This window comes from Azolla caroliniana, unplaced genomic scaffold (genome assembly GCF_043228905.1).
Source record: "Azolla caroliniana isolate FFs.n. ecotype wild unplaced genomic scaffold, voAzoCaro1.0.p SCAF_5, whole genome shotgun sequence".
Taxonomy (NCBI): Eukaryota; Viridiplantae; Streptophyta; class Polypodiopsida; order Salviniales; family Salviniaceae; genus Azolla; species Azolla caroliniana.
Window position 1 is genome coordinate 18,022,587 of NW_028230440.1, and position 25,402 is coordinate 18,047,988.

General features: G+C 37.7%; 1 protein-coding gene across 1 annotated transcript; it reads right to left on the minus strand.

Moving 5' to 3' along the window:
• Positions 1-807: 807 nt before the first annotated feature.
• On the minus strand, positions 808-6,208 carry LOC147864317 (tobamovirus multiplication protein 1-like). Its single transcript, XM_087320060.1, has 11 exons — positions 5,799-6,208; positions 3,473-3,563; positions 3,329-3,381; positions 3,142-3,234; positions 2,983-3,054; positions 2,816-2,888; positions 2,421-2,466; positions 2,272-2,335; positions 1,836-1,889; positions 1,587-1,664; positions 808-1,325 (listed from the first exon to the last, which is right to left on the minus strand). Exons 1-11 carry the CDS (start codon positions 5,934-5,936, stop codon positions 1,251-1,253), a joined length of 837 nt encoding a protein of 278 aa, XP_087176186.1. The 5' UTR covers positions 5,937-6,208; the 3' UTR covers positions 808-1,250.
• Between the last annotated feature and the right edge of the window lie 19,194 nt (positions 6,209-25,402).

Here is a 25,402-nt window from a genome sequence, read left to right on the forward strand (position 1 = left end):
TTGTAATTTGGACTTAGGTGTTGACAAGTACTATGCTTTGTTGAACCATTATTAACATATAAAGTTGGGTTTACAAATATAATGTTAATGTAATGTAATGTAAGACCTATTCAGGCACATGCAAATGGCTCTTCAGAAATGCAACAAATTAATCTCTAGATGGTAGTGAGATATTGCTTTGTGCTCAGTCATGAGACTTCAAAAATGGGAGATGTGTTACCCAAGAGTGTTGACAGAGATGTGATTTATATCTCATATTGATGTAGTTCAACAGACCAAGTCAAAACCAATTGCTCCTAATTCAAGCTTGTATCATAATATTTCACATTAACACAATTATGTATTGGACTTCAGCACATACAAGTGGCTTGTGAGGCAGATGTATCAATTGGAAATTGTTTGTGATTGATGCTGACTCAAGTGTCACCCTTCATAACATGGTACATCCCAGGACCCACCTTATATCTAATCAAGAATAACAAGGAGCCATTTCTAAATGGCATCCTAAAATCTAATCAAAACCTGAAACCTGACTGTTGAAGCACCAATACATATGCAACTATTCACTGACAGCGTTTACTAGGCTCCTATAACCAGTATTTATTCATTTACTAGTTAACATAGCGTTAACAATCTTGGATGCATGTGAATGAATTTAAAAAGGACCATGATTAACAATTACTAATGCCCTGTCCCATCTCTGCCAATCAAGCTGTGGAGAGGATGGATCACATGCAAATGATAAATAGGACTATATTGTGTTCTCTCATGGCCTCGTGTGTATGAATAATATCCATGATGTAAAAGTTGTGGAGCAAAAATTATGTGAATTTTTTATTATTTCACAAGAGATGACTCAAAAGAAAACTCATAATTGAAAGTTTCTGCCTCATTCTGTCTATTAGGGTGAGGGTGAGATAGAGACAGAAAGAGGAGGTGCCATTTTGTCATTCTCATCTCCAATGACTTTATTAAAACCATCATTACACACTTTCATCAACCAATGCTGTCTTCAACCAACACTGGAGTGTGCATTTCCACCATCGTAGTTGCAAGAAATGTCTGTGGAACTATGGTAACTCCAAATGCCCTCCATGTGGTTAATACATCCAACCAAGAAGCTTCAAATGCACCCTCCTAAAGAAGTTAAACTCATTGCTACACAAAAATAAGCTTCAAATGCCCCAACACAGCTTTGGTTGTCTATTCAATGAATTTTCCTGACAGCCCAGGTACTAATCATTGATCTTTTATCGAATTTGAGTTTTCGGCGGCAGCTTCCGTAGAATGAATAGCACAAGGCCCGATGGTAAGATCTCGACCAGCTACTCAAACAAAAGATTATGCACATTATATATATGAATAGTTCTCAGTTTGTACTTAAGAAAAATTGAACTTCACAAATGGACTAGAGATTGATCTAATGGTTCAGGTCCTTGCCTTATCAGTCATAGGACAAAGAGTTTGAGCACCAAATCACCCCCAAATGTCTCTTAGGTCACAATAAAACTCAAAATCCTAAACCTTAACTTACATCATACAGCTGTAGAGCCTGAAAACCCTCAACCTCATAAGATGATGCTTACCAGGTAGTATATCAGGTTCAATATTGGATGATCAAGGACACTTAAATCAATATCTTCATCAAACGCTGACCAGCCTACCTGGGAAACTCATCATTCAAATTTAATTTCACTTATATACCGAAAAGTTCAGAAAAACTGAAATCGGGCAATAATTGATTAATACTTGTCGTTACAAATTAACTTATATGAGAAGTTAACAAAATTCAGAGTCAAGCATTATTTATTAGCTTATATATCTCAAAGACATACCACAATTGTTCTGACGATGAAGCACATGCAGCATATGACTGTTACGAATCCAACCTATAATCAGTAATGATAATTCCCAGTTTATTAAATGTGAACAATATGTAAAGGAACTAAGGTTCTTGGTAATATTTAGAGAAATTTTCAAAAATATCATTCAATGTGAACAATATGTAAAGGAACTATGGTTTCAAACTATTAAATCATGCACTTGAGAACAGTGATTGACGGGTCTAGATTTACTTAAAAGTTCAACAAAGATTAAAAACCTCGTTTACCACTGACAAGGATATTTTTGAACTTTTCCCTCATAACCATTTAACATGGGGAATATTAGTTCAAAGACATTGAAATCCTTCTACATCGCCTAATTGAACAGCATTTTTCCAAATTTCACTGGAAATTATTTAAAAAATGGGAAAAACAACAGAAGATCTACCTCTTTTAGCTTCTTTCGTCGACCTTTCGACTCAAGTGGAAACTGTTGAAGCATCAAGAATAACCTTCACAAGTGCAAACCCATACAAACATAAAAATACTTATTGGTTTAATTTTAGTCAAGAAATTGGTAAGGACGAAAAAAAGCACCTTCCACCGAAAAGTAAGAAACCAACAGCAGCAAATAAGGAAACAACTGCAAATCCGAAACACAACATCATAATATTAGACCAAGTATGGAATTCCTGACACCTCCTGAGCCCAAATCACAGATATACAGACACACATAAGATCGTAGGAGGAGATTCCACTGCAGATATTAAAGGTAGATTCAAATCTTATCTAGTCCCAGTGTACCTTTTCATAGTGTTAGGTATTTTATGGATAGAATTCATATCATAGAGCTGGTTTCTTTTTGTATACACAAGAGATATTGTATGAAAACCTGTAGTGACTTGTTTCAGTTTGAAAACAATCAATGACAGATACTCATAACATCCTAAGAAACCTCACAGATATTGCTGTATACAATTTTTCCTAATCACCTGCTAAAAACAATCTTGCCACGGCTATGGTTGCTGCAGTGTAGCTAAACCACTCAAGAATCCACAAGAGAATCTGTAAAAACAGAACATAAACACATATAAGTCATGATCGTGCTATACAAAGCATTGTTTTTTCCATGAATTCAAACAAATTGAGATTATATTACCTGTATTGCATATATTACACCATTCATTATAAGAAATCCAGGGCGGAGCTTGTTAGATGGCAAACTTCTAGCCTGTTACAGAAACAATGACTCAGCATATGAATTATACATTTAGTGGACATATGTCACAAAATGAAATTTCTTCAAATAAGCAAAAACCTGGTGATAAATTTCTGCCCAAAAGAGGACAAGCAGGGTATATGTAGAAAAGAATAGAAGACCAGGAAAATCCAAAAGAATAATTGTGAAAATCTGAATCATAAAAATCAACCAAACAAAATAAAAATCTTTTATTTACTTGGCTAACAAAATGCACAAAAATGAACTTAAGTGTTTTGAGGCTCACCTTAATACGAAAAGAAAATACATTCCTGTAGAAGCCAAAAACAAGGGCTCGAACTGCACAAGTAATTGACACCATGTATTGCATTATTGGAAATTTTGGTTGTGAAAATCAGAAGAAAAACATGAGATTTGTAAGAAGTCTCACCAAAATTGACATTAAAATTCATTAAATGAAACACTTTCTGTGTGGTCCAGCCATACCCTGGTGCTCGCATTTGAATGCGGTAAAGTTGTATCTGCATGTTTTCAATGATTCTAAGAATAACTAGCTTCTACATATGAGAGTTTTAGTACTTAATATGGATCAATTGCCATGTTACAGAGCCAAAAAGTCTATCTTTCAACACAAGTCTTAAATAATGTATTTAAGACCAAAATAGACCTTCAAAGATATAAATTGAAGCTTTTAAATTTGTTATTTATATAGCCGTCCAGGATAAACAATTTTTCCGTATAATGGGATAGGATATAAACTCTCTCTTTCTCTCTCTCTCTCTCTCTCTCTCTCTCTCTACAAGTTAAGAAACAAACGCCCTACACCCTCCTCCTCCTTGAGACGGGATCACTTCCTATTGAGATTATGGCCATGGAAAGGGTTGTTGAATACATGCTTAAGGTTCAAAAAAGTCCCTCACATCGACTTACTAGATTGGATGGGAAGTGAGCAAAAAGATCCAAAAGACACATAAAAGCAAAATTTTGTGTTCCGGTTGGATGCAAGATATAGAAAAATGGTTTGATAAATGGGATGCAACACACTTGCTTCATGATGCATCACTAGATTCCTCTGTAAATGAGGCCTTTTTGCAACGCCAATGTATCATGACATGGGACAAATGTGGAGGCTCACACTTCACACATTATACTACACTTCTTGCACCTAACTACAAAACCCTATTCTTCACAAAATGGGGAAACCATACCATCCCATTATATGCCATTCAAACCATTGCTTCCATGCCACTTAGCTCACATGCATTGCGATGTGAGACGGGGCGTTGGGGTACAAGTGATGAGAGTGGTCGAGTATGCACACTTTGCCCTAAACAAGTTCGAGTGTTTGAGTATCACACTTTGATACAATGCTCTGCCTTTGACCATATTCGACCATGCTTTCCACACATCTTCGACCAAGCCCAATCCTTGCACGAATTTCTCTCACAACCACAATGTGCACTCTTGATTGCAACATTCATTTGTAAAGTTCTTGAATATCAAGAGTCGCTACTCACTTTCACACATATTGCGTGAAATGTAATATTTTTGGTCTCATAGGTCATATTTGACCTCCAACAATGATAATATACTCTCTCTCTCTCTCTCTCTCTCTCTCTCTCTCTCTCTCTCTATATATATATATATATATATATATATATATATATATATATATATAATGGATAAGGAATTTGTTAGATGTTTGCAAATTCATGTCTTGATACTACAAGCAAAATGCTATAAAAAAGAGATTGATAAACATGACAGATTAACAAACATCGATCCCTCATTGTTCCGTATATAACACATCTAAGGAAAGCCTAGAACTACATATCATGGTATAACAACATTATCATTTCCACCTCTTTTAAGATTGAAGTTAAAAGATTTTAAGTTCATGGATAATGAAGTTTTTGGGCCAGAAAATTGTTCCAACTACCTTGGGTAAATGAAACCAAAATGTTTCAACCACGAGGTTCAGTGTACCCTAAGATTCAACATTTAACACACAGTAAACCCTGTGAAAGAGTAACTCTAAATGCTTGCCATAGCCAATTACCTATATGAAGCACATTCTATGCATACATCAACAATGTTTACTGTGTTATAATATATAATTCAACGCTAACTCCCAACCATTTTCTGAAGATCTCTGCCCATCTAGATTATTTCGATATGACAAATCATATAATGTGGAGTATTTTCCAGGATACTAAAAACATTTTGTAAATGTGGATCGAAAGCATGGACATTAATTCAATGCGAACCTAGAGAGAGTGTAAACACATTAAACTGTAGCACATCTCACTCAATAACTGCGTATCACATTCCACTCGCATCTAAGAGGATAAACAATGTGATAGGATACATCAACAAGGCTTAGTAATGTGAGAATTCACATCTATAAAGGCTTACTAAATTCCAGTTATAGATCACAGTTATTTATGCAATACTTCTGTCCAATGATTCGGATATCTCACATGTCACACTATATGTAGGACAAATCTTCATTGACAACCAAGCAATTGAAAACACATTGGACCTAAATTACACAGTATAATCTTTAGAACACACAGACCGTAAATCTTCAAGAAGACACTGTAAACCCTAAAACAAAATACATCAAGCCCTAGAAAACACAGTAAACATTCGAAGAAGAGAAACAGTAAGCCCTAAAACAAAAAAGAGTAAACCTTGAGAGAGAGAGAGAGAGAGAGAGAGAGAGAGAGAGAGAATAACTGAAGAAAAAGTTTTACCAGTGCTATGAGGCCGACGAGAGAGTAGGAGGCACACAAGAAGTAGAAGATGCCAAGCTGCAAGGAAGTGGATCCAATAGAGAAGAGACTATCGAGAAGAGAAAATGCCATCGCTCTGCCATTCTCTACCATATCCATCGCTAGGGAGGGAAAGAGAGAAAGAGAGAGAGAGAGAGAGAGAGAGAATCGAAAAAACAAAGACGAAAGAAGAAAAAAAAGTAGATCCAAAGTATCTACATCAAGAAGAAGAAGAGATTATTCGATTTAGATAATGGGTTTCCGTTGTTGGGCAATTTGGATGATCTGTTTTCATTTGTTGTCCGATTTTGATGGTGATGGAGAAAAATGCAGGTGAGGGGCTGTATTGAGGAGAGAGAAACAGAGAGAGAGAGAGAGAGAGAGAGAGAGAGAGAGAGAGAGAGAAGAAAGAAAGAAAAATTAACGTCTTGTAAGGCCAAAATTGGCCCATGAGACAATTGAGAGAGAGATAGAAAGAAAGATATATTAATGTCTTCTAAGGCCAAATTTGGCCCATGAGACGTTAATATATCTTGAGAGAGAGAGAGAGAGAGAGAGAGAGAGCCCAACAAAAGACAAAGGAAAAATGAAGAAGAAGAAGGAATGGATTGAGTGAGGTGTGTTCTAAAGAGAGTGCCCAACGTCATCTTCGTCTTGCGTAATCTCTCCACTTCTCTTCCACATGATTTGTCTTCCTATCAGTTCCGCGTACCGGGCTTACACTCGGGGCTTAGGTTCAGGCTCAAGGTATGGCTCAAGATCTAGCTCTAGCTCTAGCTCTAGCTCCGGTTCAAGCTCAAGCTCAAGCTCAAGTTCAGGCTCTGGCTCTGGCTTTGGTTCTGGCTCAAGCTCAGGCTTCGGCTCCAACTTTGGCTCTGGCTAAAGCTCAAGCTCAGCATGTCTCGCATTTCTGGCCCCTTTTGTGCTCACCCTTGCCCATGTTTTCTTTCATTCTATCTCCATGTGTATCAAAGAGACTCGCACTTTTTTACCCCTTTGCATTCATTCATCCTTACCCCCACATCTTGTTTTTTTCGATTATGCATTTCCTTGAGTGAGACTCGCATTATTGCTACCTTTTTTGCATTCTCTCCCTTCTTTTGTCTCGTGTACTCTATATGTGTTTTAAAATGTGTGGAGAAATACAACTCAACTCGTCCTTATAAGCTAAAGCAAGAAGGAAGAGAGGCTACAGTGAACCCGTATGTTAAAGGGATTCTCTAATAGGGCATTTTGTTCTCTAAAGCAACGTTGTGGAAGGCTCCCTCCCAAAACTCATTCTCACACGCTAAGAAGAAAAAGTGAGGTTCAAAGTTAATGGATTCTTATGCAAGGCATTCATTTTGTAAGAAATGAAACAATTGCTTACATTTTTGTTTACAATGGCCAACTTAGCTTTGTTTGTAATCTGTGGATGACCATTAAGCATTTCATTTAGGTTAGCTATTAAATCATAAACACTCTTGGACTATTCATTCAATTGCTGCTTATGAAAAATGTTTTTAATTTGAAAGACAAATTCGTGAAGGAACTTGAACATTCTAATTGCCTTAACATCCGCGAATTGAACCTTGTTACGCATCTCCTTGAATCATTTCTCCGATAAAGAGAGTGGTTTCCTTTCATATTAAGAAGGATTAGTTCTCACCCATGCTTTTGTAACTTGTTATCAAAAGGCAATGTCATCATTTTCACTCTAGTTCTTATGAAAAAAATGCTAAGGTCAATGTGGTAAAGGTCCTTTTTTGGAGCACAATATCAAGTTAAATCATATTAATGAACATCACATCAAAAATGTTGCTAGAGGCTCAAAGTCACAACCTTAATGTTGCTCAACACATCCTTTTTTGCTTCATGACCATTGCTTTTTATATCACAATCCTAAGGTTGTAGATCACATGATTTACTATTACACCATTCTTTGTATACATTTAAAGTTTGAATCGAAATAATATGAATGTCTAAAGACAATGATTTCACACCCTTCTTCATTATTATTGCAATCGAAACAATTAAGGAGTCAACCTCAATCACCTAGACCTCCCTCTTCCGCTTGCATTTGCTTCACAACATATCCCTTTGGTAAACACTCATGCCATCTACTCCTCCATGATTGTTCATCTACTCCTCCATGACTGTGAAAATAATTTAAAGAATAATGCATGACCAAAGAAACTTAGGTTTACGCTAAGGATGGTTGACATTTGTGTTTATACTTATAAAAAACACATAGAAATAATGTAGAAGACATAGTGTGTAAGCCATGAGTATGCTTTCAATGATGTTATCTAGGAAAATGTAAGGGTAGAATTTCATGCGAACCTTAACACAACCAACAGTTGTTGTTAACCAATTTGAGTATTCTATATGTTCGAAAAGGCTACCCACTCACAATCTCTAATGTTTGCATGTCTACCAAGTAGGTAGACATTGTACTACGAGCATAACCATAACTTATCTTGTAGTAGTTTTTACCATAGTTTTATACACACGAGCATGCGAGTGTGAGGATAATTGAAAATGTAAAGAAGGGAGGACTATTTTGAATCCTTCAAATTGAGACAACCCTTAAAAGCCAATTGTGAACTTGCCTAGGGACTAGAGACCTAACTAACCTCATAAGGGGGATCATTCAACTACATCAAGATTGTGATATTTTGAATAATAGACTCTTGTGGTGAGCACATGCTAGTGCCAAGTACGACTTGAAGTCCATATGTAGCGGTATGTGATACAATTTAGGGATGGTGAGGGGGATTGGCACCCTTCTTTCTCTCTCCATCTATTTATTTTCTTATTTTCAAAACAAAATATCCTTCCATTAGTTTTCAAAAAACATACCAGCTACAAACTACAAAATAGATGGAAAAGAAACGACTATCCCAATGGCTAGCCATGGATCATTCATTTAACTAAGATCTGTCTCAACATCTAATTACATTTCAGTATGTCTACCAATTCTCCCATGTTGCCACCTGATTTCAACATACCAAACAATGTCATCATAGTAGTTAGAGGCCTTGCACAAGCATTCGAGGATAGAGTTGTATAACATCCTCCTTATCATGCTCAATAAAGCCCAATAACATGACATACCATTGTACCATATCTCCACCAACAATAAATTCTCAAAAAGCTCCCAGGCTTCAATTGTTGCTCCACATTTACGGTACCAACAAAAGGATCTTTTTCCAATCCATCTTTTGCATTCACCAAAGCATTGTTAAGCACGATATCTTCCTCCATGAAGAGACCTTTATTTATACTCTCATCATGAATCTTTTCCCCTTTTACACTAAATCCACTGTTTCCAAATGCCTTAAGGATGCAAATATATGTGATCCTATCTGGTGAGAGACCCTCACTTTGCATTGTCTTTCTATGTTGATCATACCCAGTAATGAGTGATTCGAAGAGTATAGAGTCCTAACAAGAAGCTCACCATGCACTTTTTGTCCTTTTTCAAGCATACCACAATTCACATACCTATCTACCAACACCGTGCCCAACATAACATCCTTCTCACAAATCCCCTTCTAACAATTTGATCATGAACTTGAAATAAACAAAAACCCTTATCACGTTGTGAAATTTAGTATAGCCAGTTCTGAGCTAGGCCGGCAAACAATGCATTCCAAGAGACTACAAATCAAGGTGGAACATGGTCCAAAAACCTACTTGAGCAGAGACACATAAGGTGGACTAAAATAATCCATTTTATATCATCATAAGTTTGACCACATTGAATACATCCTATGATGCGAGCATTCCCAGGTGCAATAATCTTCATGGGTAGTTCAATAACTACTTGTTCAACTTTCACTAGGTCACCACATTTTGCATACATCTAAACAAAGCTACTTCCAAAATGGGTAATCTTTGCTAGAAAACCTCTTTGGAGAATATGAGAGACTTTAAAATGCAAATGAAATAATATTACAACAGGAGAAAGTCCTTCACTTTGCATACGTTGAAAACATTTCAGTGCTTCAAATCCATCTCTTGAAATAAAAAAACCCTCCCAAGGCTAAAATCATTGTATTCCACATCCATGTATCTCTAAATCGAAGCTTTGAAAATATTTATTGTGCCTCACCAAGTAAACCACAAACAATCTTTGTTGGGCCATCCTCAACATATCCTGTAATAGATGCATTCCACAAGAGAACATCTCTGTTTGCAAGAGTATCAAATACATCTTGTGCATCTAACAGATATCAACACCTATCATACATCCCTATCGCACTATTCTCAATACAAATATCACTTTTGAGACCATCCCATACAATCTCTACCTACAGTCTTCGTACTTTCCCAATGTCTCCTACTCTTCCACATGCTTTCAAGCATCACAAATATGTTACAGCCTTTGGAACAGTCTCCTCCAACTTCATTTGCTGAATACATTTGAAAACATCACTAAAAGGCCCATATTCAGTGTATCCCATAATCAATGAATTCCACAATACATAGATATGAACCATTTCAATACTTCTTTAACATGCTCATGTTCATGTTTCGTATAATTTGCAATCAACACATTGCAACAAGCTATTCCTTAGATAGAAACCAAAGTAGTTGCGTTCTGAGACACGCCCTCACAGCTCCTAGCTTTGAACCATTTCAATCCTTCTTCCGCATGCCCATAGCCAGCAACACAGAAGATATACTGCCAAATGTATACATCCTAATACAACACCTTTTGACAGTTTGACTCCACTCATCCTCACCAGAAAAAATGAAAAAACCGCTCCCCAAATTTGAAAACTAAATGTAAACATAATCAAGCCTCCCTATCGCTCCCTGGAACTACTTCATCATCCATTAACATCATCCATCTCTACCACTAACTTAGACTAAAAAAGATTTTCCTATAAGGACGGCTTCCCAGTAGGGTACAACTAATGTATCCAATGTCCCTGTCACTCCATAAAAATGCATCCTCCTCCCATATCATCATCCTTCTCCAACACAAAATTATTTATGTTGTTCAAATCTGTGGATGACTTCCCCAAGCAAAGTTAATCCTTAAACCCCCCTCAACATCTAGTCTAATAGTACTAGTAAATGCTTCATCCACCATCAACATCTGTCTATGGTAATTGCGCAATGGCAGTGCACCATAGTCCATCAGTTACACAATAAAATCTGTCAAACAATACGAAGTAAGTTATGAAACATATAAAATAAACCTCCCTATCACTCAATAGAAATACTTCCTCCTCCCATAACCTCATCCTTCTCCAACAAAGCACATTATTATGCTTTTTAGGTATATATGGATGACTTCCACAAGCAAAACCGATCCTTAAACCCCCTCAATGTCCAGTCTAATAAAAATAGATAAAATGCTTCCTCCTCCCATATCACATCCTTCTCCAACAAAAAAATATTATTATGTTGTTCAAGTCTACGGACGACTTCCCCAAGCAAAGCCAATCCTTAAACCCCCTCAATATATTCTATAATACTAGTAAATCTTTCATCCTTCATCCACCATCAACATCTGTCCATGGTATCCGCCCAACGGTAGTGCACCATAGTCCATCAACTCCACAATAAAATCTGCCAAAAAGTATAACCTCTACGAAGTAAGTTGTAATAAAATTATATAAAATAAACCTCCATGTCACTCTATAGAAATGCTTCCTCCTCACATAACCTCGTCCTTCTCCAACAAAAAGTGCATTATTAAGATTTTCAAGTATACGGAAGACTTCCCCAAGCAAACCCGATCCTTAAACCCACTAACTGTCCAGTCTAATAGTAATAGTAAATGCTTCATCCACCATCAACATCTGTCCATGGTAATTGCCCAATGACACCGCGTCATAGTCCATTACGTACATAATAAAACCTGCCAAAAAGTATCAAACACTACAAATTACGTTATAATAAAAATCTATAAATAACCTCCCTATCACTCCATAGCAATGCTTCGTCCTCCCATAGCAACATCCTTCTCCATCAAAGAATAGAATTATTATGTTTTTCAAGTATACATATTATTTCCCCAAGCAAAGCCAATCCATAAACCCCCTCACTATTTAGTCTCTAGTACAGTAATAAATGCTTCATCCACCATCAACATTTGTCTATGATAACTACCCAGCAGTACCTTTTAGTCCATCAACTGCACATTTATTTTCTTATTTTCGTGCTTACATTAGATAGATTCATGACATGATGGTAGGGATATTTTATTTGCATGAAATTCTAAAGATGACTTCGTAACATAGACCACATCACCATGGCATTGACTCTCTTCCCAACCATTCAATAGATAGTTATCGCTTATTTGCAAGTTTTCAAACATGGGGCTAAACATTGACACTAATCTTTCATACAAACGTGTAATTAGTTGGGATTGCCAACCTAAATGGAATGATGATGACAAAAGAATTGGTCATGTCATCTTCATCCCAATCATAAATTAAATAGGGTCACCATGATGTGGGTAGAAAGAATGTTAAGGGCCAAGGTTCTTAGAATTTTTATTATGGCATAGGATGGAGAAGAAGGAATTAGACTTGAACATGAAATGTCTTCAAACAACTCAATGTAGAGAGTTCCTCTCAAATTAGCTTGGGAAGTGTCATGATATGGCAAGACTCGAACCCATGACCTTAGGTTATATGGGTCGAGCTCTTGACCATTAGATCATCTATTGTAATACGTAGGATATTATTTTCATTTACATTTTATTATAGGAAATTAAGTGTATATTCCAGATTTCTCTGGAACATTCTAGAAGCTTCAGGATTACTCCTGAAAACACTATAAAAGAGGGCACTAGGCATTATGTTGAACCAAATTGGTTCAACGCCAGTCTTAAGCCTTTTAGCCACCATTGTATATTCTCTTCATATAATACATATCTTTCTTATCATCACTCACTCTCTCTCTCTCTCTCTCTCTCCGTCTCGCTCACTTCTTCCTTCTCTCTCGAAGAAGTTCCACACCTCTCATAGTACTAATCCTTCGTTTAGTACTAATTCCTTCTCTGTCTCAGTACTGTTCCTGACAGTTTGAACCAATTTTCCCTACATTCTGTCTCTCTCGTTTCCTACTAATCTTTTATTCCTCTTTTCTTCCATCCCATGGCCATTGTTAGTGTTGAAGAATATCAATCTGTTTTCTCGGAATTTCAATGCTTGAAGGAGAAGTTCCATGCTTTGGAACAAGAAAACCAACGGTTGTTGGGGGATCTTCAGCAAATCTCCTTAGAAAAGCAGCAAACGCAACAACAACATGGGGAACTTGCGTTACGCGTGCAACAACTCGAAGCAACCATCGTAGCGATGCAACAACAAGGGCCCGGAACACAAGGGATTCATAAAGAACCCAAGATTGGCCTTCCCACGAAGTTTGATGGAACGCGATCGCAGTTTAGAGGGTTCCTTAACCAGGTACGATTAGTTATTCAAATGCATCCTTCTCGATATCCCACCGATGCATCACGAGTGGGTTTAGTAGGCACTTTGTTAAGTGGCTCGGCGTTGTCATGGTTCGCTCCACTATTAGAAAAGGAATCTCCGTTACTCAACAATTTTGAAGAGTTTCTAGGTGAGTTTAAAGCATGTTTCGGAGATACTAACAGCATCAGGACCGCAATCAACAAAATCCGACGATTACGCCAAGGTGACCGTCCAGCCTCCGCATACGCTGCAGATTTTCGTCTACTCGCCGCCGATATTCCTTGGGATCATCAAGCGTTGATGGAGCAATTCCGTTATGGTTTACGCAACGACGTCAAGGATTTACTCTTGACCTTCCCCGAAGAGCCAAAGTCCTTAACAGAAGCAATCAGTCGCGCGGTAAGATGTGACAACCGCCTCTTTGAGCGACGTTCAGAACGATAGCTACAGATGCCGAGGGCAAGATCAGAGCCCACCTACGCCTCAGTGGTAGCAAGACCTTTTCCGAGGGAGTCATATAATGCGCCTCGAGCGAATACTCCGACTCCGATGGAGATTGACACTACACGTCGTCGAGGGCCATTATCCGAAGAAGAAAAGCAGCGACGCCGTACAAATCGACTATGTCTTTACTGCGGTGGACCAGGACATATCGCAATAAATTGCCCCCATAGGCCAAGAAGACAGGTAAACCAAATAGTCGCTAGTTCTAATTGTAGTAAACCCGAGCCTATTTCAGTAGGAATACCTGATAGTCCTAATAGTACTAATATCCCAGATCTAGCAAACAAATTTGATGTCCTTAGTCAGTTAGAAGAAGAGTTAAACGACTAAGTCCAGCCAAAATAGGAGCCGTTTGGTTGGACAACCCTAGATCTGTGCAGCCCATTAGTGGTTCCATTCCCTCTAAGCAAGTTAGTGATGTGTTCGTAGCCCAAGTAATAGTTAGTACTAAAAGTACCCCTCTAGTACATGTCCTAACACTCCTAGATTCCGGAGCTAACTCTTGCTTTATGGATAAGAAATTTGCTCAAGCTCATAAGATATCCCTAAGAAAACTCCAGTGTCCAGCCTCTGTAGTAGTCATTGATGGGCGTCCCATTGCTTCCGGAAATATCATAGAAGAGTCAGAGCCCATTAATATTGTCCTAGATAACTTAGCATGTGTAGTATCATTTAATATTATTAGTATCCCAGAACATCCTATAGTTTTAGGATTACCGTGGTTCGAGTTACATAACCCAGACATAGATTGGAGAACAGGAGAAATCCGGTGTCGACAAACCCAAGGGTCAACTCAGAAGATGGCAACCATTTCGCTACGTCAGTTGCGTAAAGAAGGGCGCAAGGAGGAAATGTTCCTCTTTGCAATATCAGTAAACCCCTCCAGCACCACTAAAGAAGAATCCACCGTTCAACTTCCCGAGAAGTATCGTCATTACGCCGATGTGTTCGATAAAGTACAAGCCAACACACCCTCATCATCGACCGTACGATTGCCCCATCGATTTACAACTGGGAAAAGAGCCGCCATGGGGACCAATCTACAATTTGTCACCAATCAAGCTGGAAGTCCTTCGGGCCTATATAGAGGAGAATTTGGAAAATGGTTTCATTCGGCATTCGAAATCTCCAACCGGCGCGCCCATTTTCTTCGTCAAGAAAAAAGATGGATCGCTTCGTCTCGTTGTTGATTAACGTGGCTTGAATAAGGTTACAATCAGGAATAGGTATGCTCTTCCCCTTATCTCAAGTCTTTTAGAACGGATCAATGGTGCCAGGTTCTTCACGAAGATCGACTTACGGGGAGCATATAACCTCGTACGGATCCGACCAGGAGACGAATGGAAGACCGCGTTTCGCACCAGATATGGGCACTTCGAATATACGGTCATGCCGTTCGGCCTCACTAATGCGCTGACAGTCTTCCAGCACATGGCTAATGATATATTCCGAGATCTATTGGATGATTGTTTGATCATCTATTTGGATGATCTACTGGTTTATTCAAAGACCCAAGAAGAACATGATTCTCATGTACTATTAGTACTAAAACAACTTCGAGAACATGGTCTGTATGCAAAGCTGGAAAAATGTAGTTTCGGGTGGAATTTCTCGGCTACATCGTTTCGTCAGAAGGCATCTCCATGGACCCAGCTAAGGTCAAAATGGTGGTAGAATGGCAGAATCCGCGTTCGGTGTGGGATGTGCAATGCTTCTTAGGCTTTGCCAATTTTTACCGGAAGTTCATACAAGATTACTCAAAGATCGTTCTATCTCTCACACAACTTACCAGGAAGGGACAACCATTCATCTGGTCTGAAGAAACGAACATGGATTTCGAGAGTCTTAAAAAGGCATTTACATCGGCTCCAATTCTAGCTCATGTCAATCCGGAAAAACCATTCATTATCGAAGCTGACGCATCGGATTTTGCATTGGGGAGCATTCTGTCACAACAGGGGAATGATGAGAAGCTACATCCTGTGGCTTTTCACTCATGCAAGTTTGACGTCGCCGAAATCAACTACGAAATTCATGATAAGGAGCTATTGGCAATAGTGGATTCTTTTATGCAATGGAGGCATTTTCTGGAGGGATCCTCTCATCCAGTCACCGTATTTAGTGACCACAAGAATCTTGCCTACTTTCAGGATGCTCGTGTGTTGAATTGACGTCAAGCTCGGTGGGCCCACTTCCTCACGCGTTTCGACTTCAAAATTACATATCGTCCGGGGAGGCACCAAGGGAAGGCAGATGCATTATCACGACGTTCGTATCTAGCACCCCGTCCCGGCGAGCCAGCTTTCGATAACCAAAAACAAGTCATCTTGGGACCGGCACGACTACAAGCAACAAAGATCTTTGACATGCCTATGGATTCCCGCGTTATCGATACCATACGTGAAGACTTGAAGACAGATGCATTCGCCCAAGCTATACTAGCACAAATTGATCCCTCTCGAGCGTCGTGTTCACAGTTGCAACCACCAGGTACGGACTATCGGCAATTCAAATACCATGATGGATTAGTCTTCTTTAAAGAACTTTTGTATGTTCCTAATGGTTCTTGCCGCCTTTGAGTAGTACAAAACTGTCATGACACATATACAGCTGGGCATTTTGGTAGTACTAAAACATTACATTTAGTACAACGAACATTCTGGTGGCCCTATATGCGACAATTTGTCGAGGATTTTGTTCGGACTTGTGATACATGTTGCAGAGCGAAAATGCCAAGGCATCATCCATATGGTTTATTAGAACCATTACCAATTCCAAGCAAGCCGTGGCAATCCATTGCTCTAGACTTCATCACAGATCTTCCAGTCTCTAAGGGGTTCAATGCGATTCTAACTGTGGTCGATCGATATACGAAGATGGCTCATTTCTTGCCATGTACTAAGGAGATCTCTAGTGAAGACACTGCATTGTCATGCGTGAAGTATGTCGGCATCATGGACTTCCTGATAGTATCATCAGCGACCGTGGACCCCAGTTCGTGTCAAAATTCTAGAAGCACCTTTTTAACATGCTCAAGGTCACTTGTAACCTCTCCTCCGGCTACCACCCACAAACCGACGGCCAAGCTGAACGAACAAATCAAACGTTGGAGCAGTATCTGCGGTGCTTTCTCAGCTATCATCAAGATGACTGGGCAGATATTCTCCGCTTCGCCGAATTTGCCTATAACAACTCTATCCACGCATCCACTAAAGTTACGCCATTTTATGCTTATATGGGATATCACCCCCGGTGGAGTGTACTTGAAACCCCAGAGGTGTCCACAAATCCGTGCGCGGAGGATCGTTTGGAGCAGTTACGCAAGATATAAACGTATTTATCTACTCATCTCCAGCAAGCTCAACAAACACACAAGGTCTACGCAGATCGTCATCGACTTCCATCCAGTTTTAATATTGGAGATCGGGTGTGGTTGCTACGATGACACATCAAGACTACTTGTCCTTGTGAGAAGTTAGATTATCGGCGATTAGGTCCTTTCCGTATTATTGGACAAATTAATGATGTCGCTTTTCGTCTCGAGCTACCTCCTCATAGTTCTCTCCTCGAACCCTACCACGAGAGCACCATCCCAGGACGTCTTATCCAACCTCCACCCCCGATCGAGCTTGAAGATGGGCCGGAGTACGAGGTTGCCGCCATCCTTGATTCCAAGATTGTTCACAACAAGCTCTACTATCTAGTCGATTGGCTAGGCTATAGCCCCAACGAATGTTCGTGGGAACCGATCGAGAATGTGACCAATGCTCGTGCTCCTCTTGAAGACTTCCATTGTCAATATCCACACAAACCAGGTCCTCAATCCAAGACGACTCGTGACACTCGTCGTTTTAAAGGGGGGATAGTGTCATGATATGGCAAGACTCGAACCCATGACCTTAGGTTATATGGGTCGAGCTCTTGACCATTAGATCATCTATTGTAATACGTGGGATATTATTTTCATTTACATTTTATTATAGGAAATTAAGTGTATATTCCAGATTTCTTTGGAACATTCTAGAAGCTTCAGGATTACTCCTGAAAACACTATAAAAGAGGGCACTAGGCATTATGTTGAACCAAATTGGTTCAACGCCAGTCTTAAGCCTTTTAGCCACCATTGTATATTCTCTTCATATAATACATATCTTTCTTATCATCACTCTCTCTCTCACTCGATCACTCTCTCTCTCTCTCTCCGTCTCGCTCACTTCTTCCTTCTCTCTCGAAGAAGTTCCACACCTCTCATAGTACTAATCCTTCGTTTAGTACTAATTCCTTCTCTGTCTCAGTACTGTTCCTGACAGGAAGTATATATCACCAAATAAAATTCAAATGTAGTTGAAAATCTCTTTACTCCCCAACAAAATAAACTAGTGTAATGTCAAACAATTATTAAGATGGTTTGATGTATGCGTTTTGTACCTTGATCTTCATCTTAACTAAAGTTTCACATTGATCACGTGGAAGATGACTCCATCAAGACCTATTCAAGTAAGAGGCCTTTTTTTTTTCCAAAACAAAATATCCTTCCATTAGTTTTCAAAAAAACCTATCAGGTACAAACTACAAAATAGATGGAAAAGAAGAGAAAAAAAGGACTATCCCAATGGCTAGCCATGGATCCTTCATTTAACTAAGACCCAAGTCAACATCTAATTTGATTTCAGTATGACTACCCATTCTCCTATGTTGCCACTTGCTTTCAACATACCAGAAAATCATAATAATTAGAGACCTTGCATAGGCATTCAAGGATAGAGTTGTATAGCATCCCCATTCTTATCCTACTCAATATATCCCAATAACATGGCAAACCATTGTACCACATTCCTCGAATCATGTGCGATAAATGGAAACCTTCAACTTGCCTTCATTATAAAAGAATTTGCAAGTGTTCTTCTAAAGGAGTCATTCAATCTGGTCATATGAATGCCTTTTCTTGGACCATTTTAATATCCTTCTATTCCCTTCAACCCCAGGTTGGTTTTATTTCAAGCTACCATTTCTATATCATCATCTAGTAACATTTCATCTTTGAAAAGTGTATTAACCTTGGTACTAACAGCAAATCCACCAAATTTACAGTCATCATATCGAATGCAATGCAAGCATGGCTTGTATAGTTGTCACCGAAAATAGGAATTTTTGGGTTACATTTACTGAAATGTGTGAGAATGATTTGATACACTCTAGAAGATTTTGCAACTTGTATTGCTTCTTTTGTCGTACTATGATTTTTCATGATCGCTCCAACATGCATGCTATCATCAAAAATTGCATCATGTATTAAAATCGTAGGTCCAATTGAAGCTTCAACCATTTCTTCACAACGTCTTGTATCTCCTGAGTAAACAAGCTTCCAACTTGTTTCTACATTCCCTCCATTCTCCTCCTTGGGTTGTGATTCTAAAACTACCCCATATGCATTAAGACAATGAACCACTTGTATGCTCACACAACTTCGGAGACCCATAGCATGCAGAACATTCTTCAAATTATGTCGTCCTGCCACATCCACTCCTTGTTGGAAATGAAAACCTTGATCCTTCCTATTGACATTACTTTCACGAACATCATGAGGATCACCCATTTCTTTCCACCAACAATAAATTCTCAAACAATGCTCAGGCTTCAATTATTGCTCCACATTTACACTACCAATCTTCGTTGAGCCATGCTCAACATATCTTGTAATAGATGCATTACACAAGAGAACATCTTTGTTTGCAAGAATATCCAAATTAATACATCTTGTGTATCTACATCTCGAACTGAAATATCATCGACTATTTTTTGTGCTTTTTCAAGCTTGCCACATATAGCATACATGTCCAACAAAGCATTCCCAAGCTCAATATTGTCTTCTAATAGCCTCTTACTCATAATTTCAATGTGATTTTCTATGCATGTCAACCACTCTTTCCCTGCCACCTTGGCAAACTTCTCAAGGCCAAAATCATTGTCTCCCACATCCTTGTATCTCAAAATCAAAGCGTTGAAAATATTTCTTGTGCCTCACCAAGTAAACCACAAAAAATCTCTGCTAAGCCATGGTCAACCTATCCTGTAATAGATGCATTCCACAAGAGAACATCTCTGATTGCAAGAATATCAAATACATATTGTGTATCTAACAGAGATCAACACCTACCATACATCCAAGAGACCACATCTCAAACTGAATATCATTGACTGTTTTTATTTTTATTTTTTCCTTTTCAAGCTTGCCACATATAGCATATGTCCAACAAAGCATTTCCAAGCTCAATATTGTCTTCTAGCAGCCTCTTACTCATGATTCCATTGCGAGTTTCTATGCTTGTTAACCACTCCTACAGTGCCACCTGCCTTTAGCAAACTTACAAAGGTTATTACATCCAAAAAAAGGAAGAACATCATTTTGCATTTGTTCAACAACTAAGAGACCTTTTGCTAGATATATGAAGATGTTCGATTGCATATGTTGTGTACGTGCTTTGAAAATCTAGGCTAAATTCTAATCGTAACCTATCTCTACTAATTAATCGAGTTGGTTTGTAGCTATGTAGCAACAAAGTGAATTGTTTCATAGCTAGGTAGCTAGAAAGTTACTCAAATAACTTTTTGAGTAGCTTGGTCCTATGGCAACTACTTAGATTGGTGGTAGGTTTGTGTAGCTCTTCCCTATACATTTTATGCCATTTGGAAGTAGATGGGCCAAGTTCAATTGTGAACCTTGTTATTAAGATCGATATGGGTGTAGCACAAAGTGAGAGTCATATTGCAAATTTGGAGATATGGGTTCGAATATTGTTTCATGCCAACTAAACATGCAATCCTAGTAACTCTTGTCAGTTTGTAGATGACAAAACATCCTTTAGTAGATAGTTATTGACAAAACATTTCCTCAAACAGCCGTAAGTTTTCTTGAACGTAGATCAACACGAGAACATCAACCTACGTCCCTTGCGAAACCGTAATGTTGTCATAAATACAATGACATGATTCAATGGGTATGGAAAATCCTAAACAAATATATACGCATCAAAATTGTGTATTTTCACAAACCAAATAGAGTATATATTTAAAATGACGATGATTAAGGGGGCGGTTGTAAATCTATATTTACAAGTAAATAAATTGAGAGAGAGTTATATGGTGGGATCAAATATAACGTGATTGAGTTTGACATTATGACTCCTTGAACTCCTCTAATCCCCAACCCTTGAAAAACCCTATCAAAACTCACAAGTAGACTGTAGGACGCTACAACTATTCTAACCCTAGAGCTAAAGTTCTTGAACTTTGAGCTCCTTGAATAACATCAAATAGTGAGAACTAAAAACATAAACTCGTGAATAAGGAACCCCCAAAAATTAGCTTATCTCTTCTTTTGTTAGACTTTATCACATTTCTTCTCACTTGCCTAATTTACAATATGCTTTTTTATTTGTGAATGGCACCTAATTCGATGTAACTAGTCATTTTTTACATTGTCATCCAAAAGTAAAATTTTGTATTTTGTTCCACTTAGATAATGAAACCTAGAACTCTTGTTTTAACAACCTTTTACTTTAAAAGAAACTAAACTAATGGTTTTTGTTGATATTTTTTTATTATAAGAGTATTTCCATGCAACACTTTTCTTACCTTTCTTTCTCCATTCAATTCTCTTGTGATCTAATTGCATCACGACAACCTATGAACCTTGCTATTCAACCAATAATCTAGTATATATAAATTTAAAGGATTCTCCTACAAATACCAAGGCTATGACCACCCCCATTGGAGCCTCACATTTAACCTCAATCGAGGACGAACTTGGTGGTAGATCCAGCCACAAAAATGTATTCATGAAAGACAAGATTCAAATTTGGCATCTTCAATGTATGAAGCATTTTATTTACAAATAGGGTAACTACCATTGAGTTTTTAATTTTTCTTATATAGATTTTACATATTGAATACACAATAAAACATAGAACCAAACCACAAGGACAAAACCTATGGTTTCAATGTTGGAAGCCCATGGTTTTGTGCATGCCACAAAGTAACCACAGTTAACCTCAAAATAACCATGGTTTTCATGGTTCCAAGGTATGATATAAGACCATAGTAGGGCTTGGATATGATATCATCTTGTCCTAAATGATCAGTCATCTATCATTTGAGTGACGTGAGTATTCTTTGAGTAATTCAAGCCATCTTTGAGTTTTCCTAACCATCTCTTGGTTTAGAACCTTGTCAGTTCCACCCATGCACACATGGATCTAAAGCTTTTAGTCATGACAACACTTGTGCTTTGAAGGGATGCCCATATTTGTGCACCAAGCTACTCACACTCTCTTTGCCACTCGATGAAAATCACACTTCAAGGAAGAGGAAAATAAATAAACAAGTGAAAACATAAATAGAAGGATCAACAAGAGAGATCAAATACGAATAAACTCTTAGTTACAATGGCTAATCCTTATAGCTTAGGGTGAAATGAGAAATACAACGTGAAAAATATGCGAAAGAGGTAGAGATGGAATCCTTGTGTCTCAATGTGTTGAGCTTTTCAATCGGCAACTAGTTGCCTTTTGTTGATTTCATCCCTTTCGACCACTATCATTTGTATCCTCCTCTCCCAACTTTGTTTTTGCCTCTCACGCTTCTTTAGCTGGAACCAAGTTACCGTAAAATCCGATCCTGACCACAGAAAAAGTCGGAACCCCACCTTAATAGTTGTCATGATGATTATTATTGAAGAAGAAGTGCACAAGTAATTGTAAGGATAAATTGGGGTGGGGTGGGGTGTAAGTAACAATCGACAACTGTTCGGTTCGGTTCGAGAGTGTCCAAACCGAATCGTTTAAAAATCTTGAAACCTCAACCGAACCATGAAACCATTAAACCGAACCATTTGATAAAAATCCAAACTGTTAAACCATAAACCACTAAAACCGTTGTTCCAGTTTTCAACTTAAGTCAAAATTCAAAATTTTAATTTTTCAAAATTGTAAAGTTTTTTCGTAAAATGTGAGAATTAGGCTTAAAAATAAAAAGGTTGTTTTAAAAAAATTAATTTAATTTTTAATTTTTTTTAAAATAAAAAAACCCATCAAACTGTTTAACTGCAGTTTTAAACCATTAAAACTGAACTGAAACAAATCGAACCATTCACCCTCCAAACCTAACCGAACCATTTACAAAAACTTGAACTTGAACCACAACCAAACTGAACCATTTAAACCATTATGCCATGGTTTCGTGGTTCAGTTTGGTTCGGAATTGAATCGTTGCCGATTTTTAGGTGTAAGAGAAGAAGAAGATGATGCAAAAAAAATGGAGGTTTTCCAACCACATTGTCCAACCCTAACCCTCCTACTCAAGAGGAGGAAGAATAAACTCCTCTCTCAAACCCCTAGAAGAAAACAATAAAAAAATAAAGAACCCCCTTATTTTATCTCTCACCATCCCCTTTTGTAGCGAGAGGAAAAAGAGGCCCATCTGCCCCCTTTCCCATCTAGATAGGAAAAGGGTAGATTTCTCGCATGCATGCGCTTCCCAAGGTTCAAACTAGCAATGGGCACTGTTCGGTTTCGGTTCGATTCGATTTTAAGGCAAAGAAATTGAACCGAACCAAAACCAAACCGTTTATATAAAACAAAAACCAAACCAAACTGTTTATAAACTCTCAAGTATTTAAACCAAACCATTTAGGGAAAAGTTGAAACCAAATCGAACCATTTAATAAAAATTTAAACCTAACTATATAAGTGAAACAAAAATACATTAAATCAAATAAGCATTTAAGTTAAATGTATTAAATCAATAAAAGAAACATTAAATTAAATAAACATTTAAATTAAATTAATTAAATCAATCAAAAACTATTAAATTAATAAACTATTAAGGTAAAAAAAAAGTTAACTAAAAACCTATAAACCTGAGTTTTAGAACTGAACTAAACCAAAACCGAACCATTTATTGAAAATCTAAACCAAACCAAACCATTAATTTTTTTAGAACCAATAAATCGTTAAACCATGGCTTAACGGTTCGGTTCAATTTGAGTTGAAACCATGCCCATTGCTAGTTCAAACCGTTCCCCTCTCCTTGGATACACAATAAGTAGTCTTATTGATTTAGATATTCAACTTTTGTTAATTTATTTTTCTTTTCATATATGTATATTTATACTTTTTTATGAATGTCCCCTTTCTACCCCTAGACCCGCTACATCATGATTGCATCTTCTCGATTGAAGCAACTCTATTGTCTTTGCGTCAACAAAACTTGAGTTTCCAAAACCCCCAAAATGAAGCAAAGATCAACTTACCATGAAAATTTGATAATACCTAATCTCAATTTTGATGATTTATAAACTTGGTATAATAATTTCATGATTTGTGCCATTATTAAAAAAGAAATCTCCCTTTCTAGATGAATTTAATGGTTTTATCAAAGAATTCCAAGCAAGTTTTAGGATGTGAATAATGTAATCTAACAACTATCAACAAGGTTTGAAAGATTGTGACAAGGAAAATGACCTTGCCTTGACTTATGCATCATATTTTTTCCTTCTTGCATATGATATTCCTTGGATGAAGAAGCATTAATGGACCAATTTTTCGTGGGCTATGTAATGATGTTAAGTATTTACTTCTAAATTTCCATGAAGATTCAAAATCTTTGACGTATCCATTAGTTGAGCAGTACTATATGATAAATCAATATTTTGAATGACGTTTAGAATGACAACAAATACTACACTCAAGGACAGAGAAAACTTATGCATTTGTGGTAATAGTCCCACCTTCAAGCCCTGCTCAACAACCTATCACAATTATAAAATGCAATCTCATTCTGATATTGTAGATTGGTGTAGTTGCATGTTATGAAGAGCCATTGACTGAAGCTAAAAATATTCAATTAATGGTGGAAAAAACTAATGCATCTATGGTAATGGAAAATACTATGCTCAAGGACGAAGCAAACTTATGAACCTTTGGTAGAAATCCGACCTTCAAGCCCGCTTAAGCAGCTAATATAGTTATAAAAGCTGGCCCTATTACAAGCAGATTGATGTGGCACATTGTCAAGGGCCATTGACTGAAGCAATATGATGTGATAATTGACTATTTGAAGCCCATTGTGAATGACAACAAATAGTACTCTCAAGAATGAAGCAAACTTATGCATCCATGATGGTAGCCCACCTTCAACCCCAACTCAAACACTTAACATGGCAGCCCCATTCAAATGGAGATTGATGTAGCACATCATTGCGGGTCATTGATTGAAGCTATAAAGAAGGCTTAGTAATGTTGAGAAAAATGTTTATGTCTATTTTGAGATGGTTCATGACACATAGTAATAAATTGTCCACATTGACCTAGACAACCAATTAATCACTTACGTGCTAAAGTTTATCTTCATTCTCCAAATATGTACATCTAACCATGATCCAAGTAATGTTAGTAGCTTGCACTTGAGTGCTAAAGTTTTAAGTCCATAGCCAATTAGATGAAGTGTTAAACAAGTAAGTCCAACCAAAATAGGAGCCATTTGATTGGACAACCCAAAATTCATAAACTAAATCCAAAATAATGGTTCCACTACGTCAACATTGAGTTAGTAGGGTTTTGGCAGCATAAGTTGAAATTATACTTCTAGATGTCCTCAACTCATTGC

Coding starts and splice junctions, on each gene's coding strand:
- LOC147864317 (XM_087320060.1), bottom strand. CDS start 5,936: ATGGATATGGTAGAGAATGGCAGAGCGATGGCATTTTCTCTTCTCGAT. Junction 3,564..5,798: donor TCGTCGGCCTCATAGCACTG/GTAAAACTTTTT, acceptor GAAAACATGCAG/ATACAACTTTACCGCATTCA. Junction 3,055..3,141: donor GGGCAGAAATTTATCACCAG/GTTTTTGCTTAT, acceptor TTTCTGTAACAG/GCTAGAAGTTTGCCATCTAA.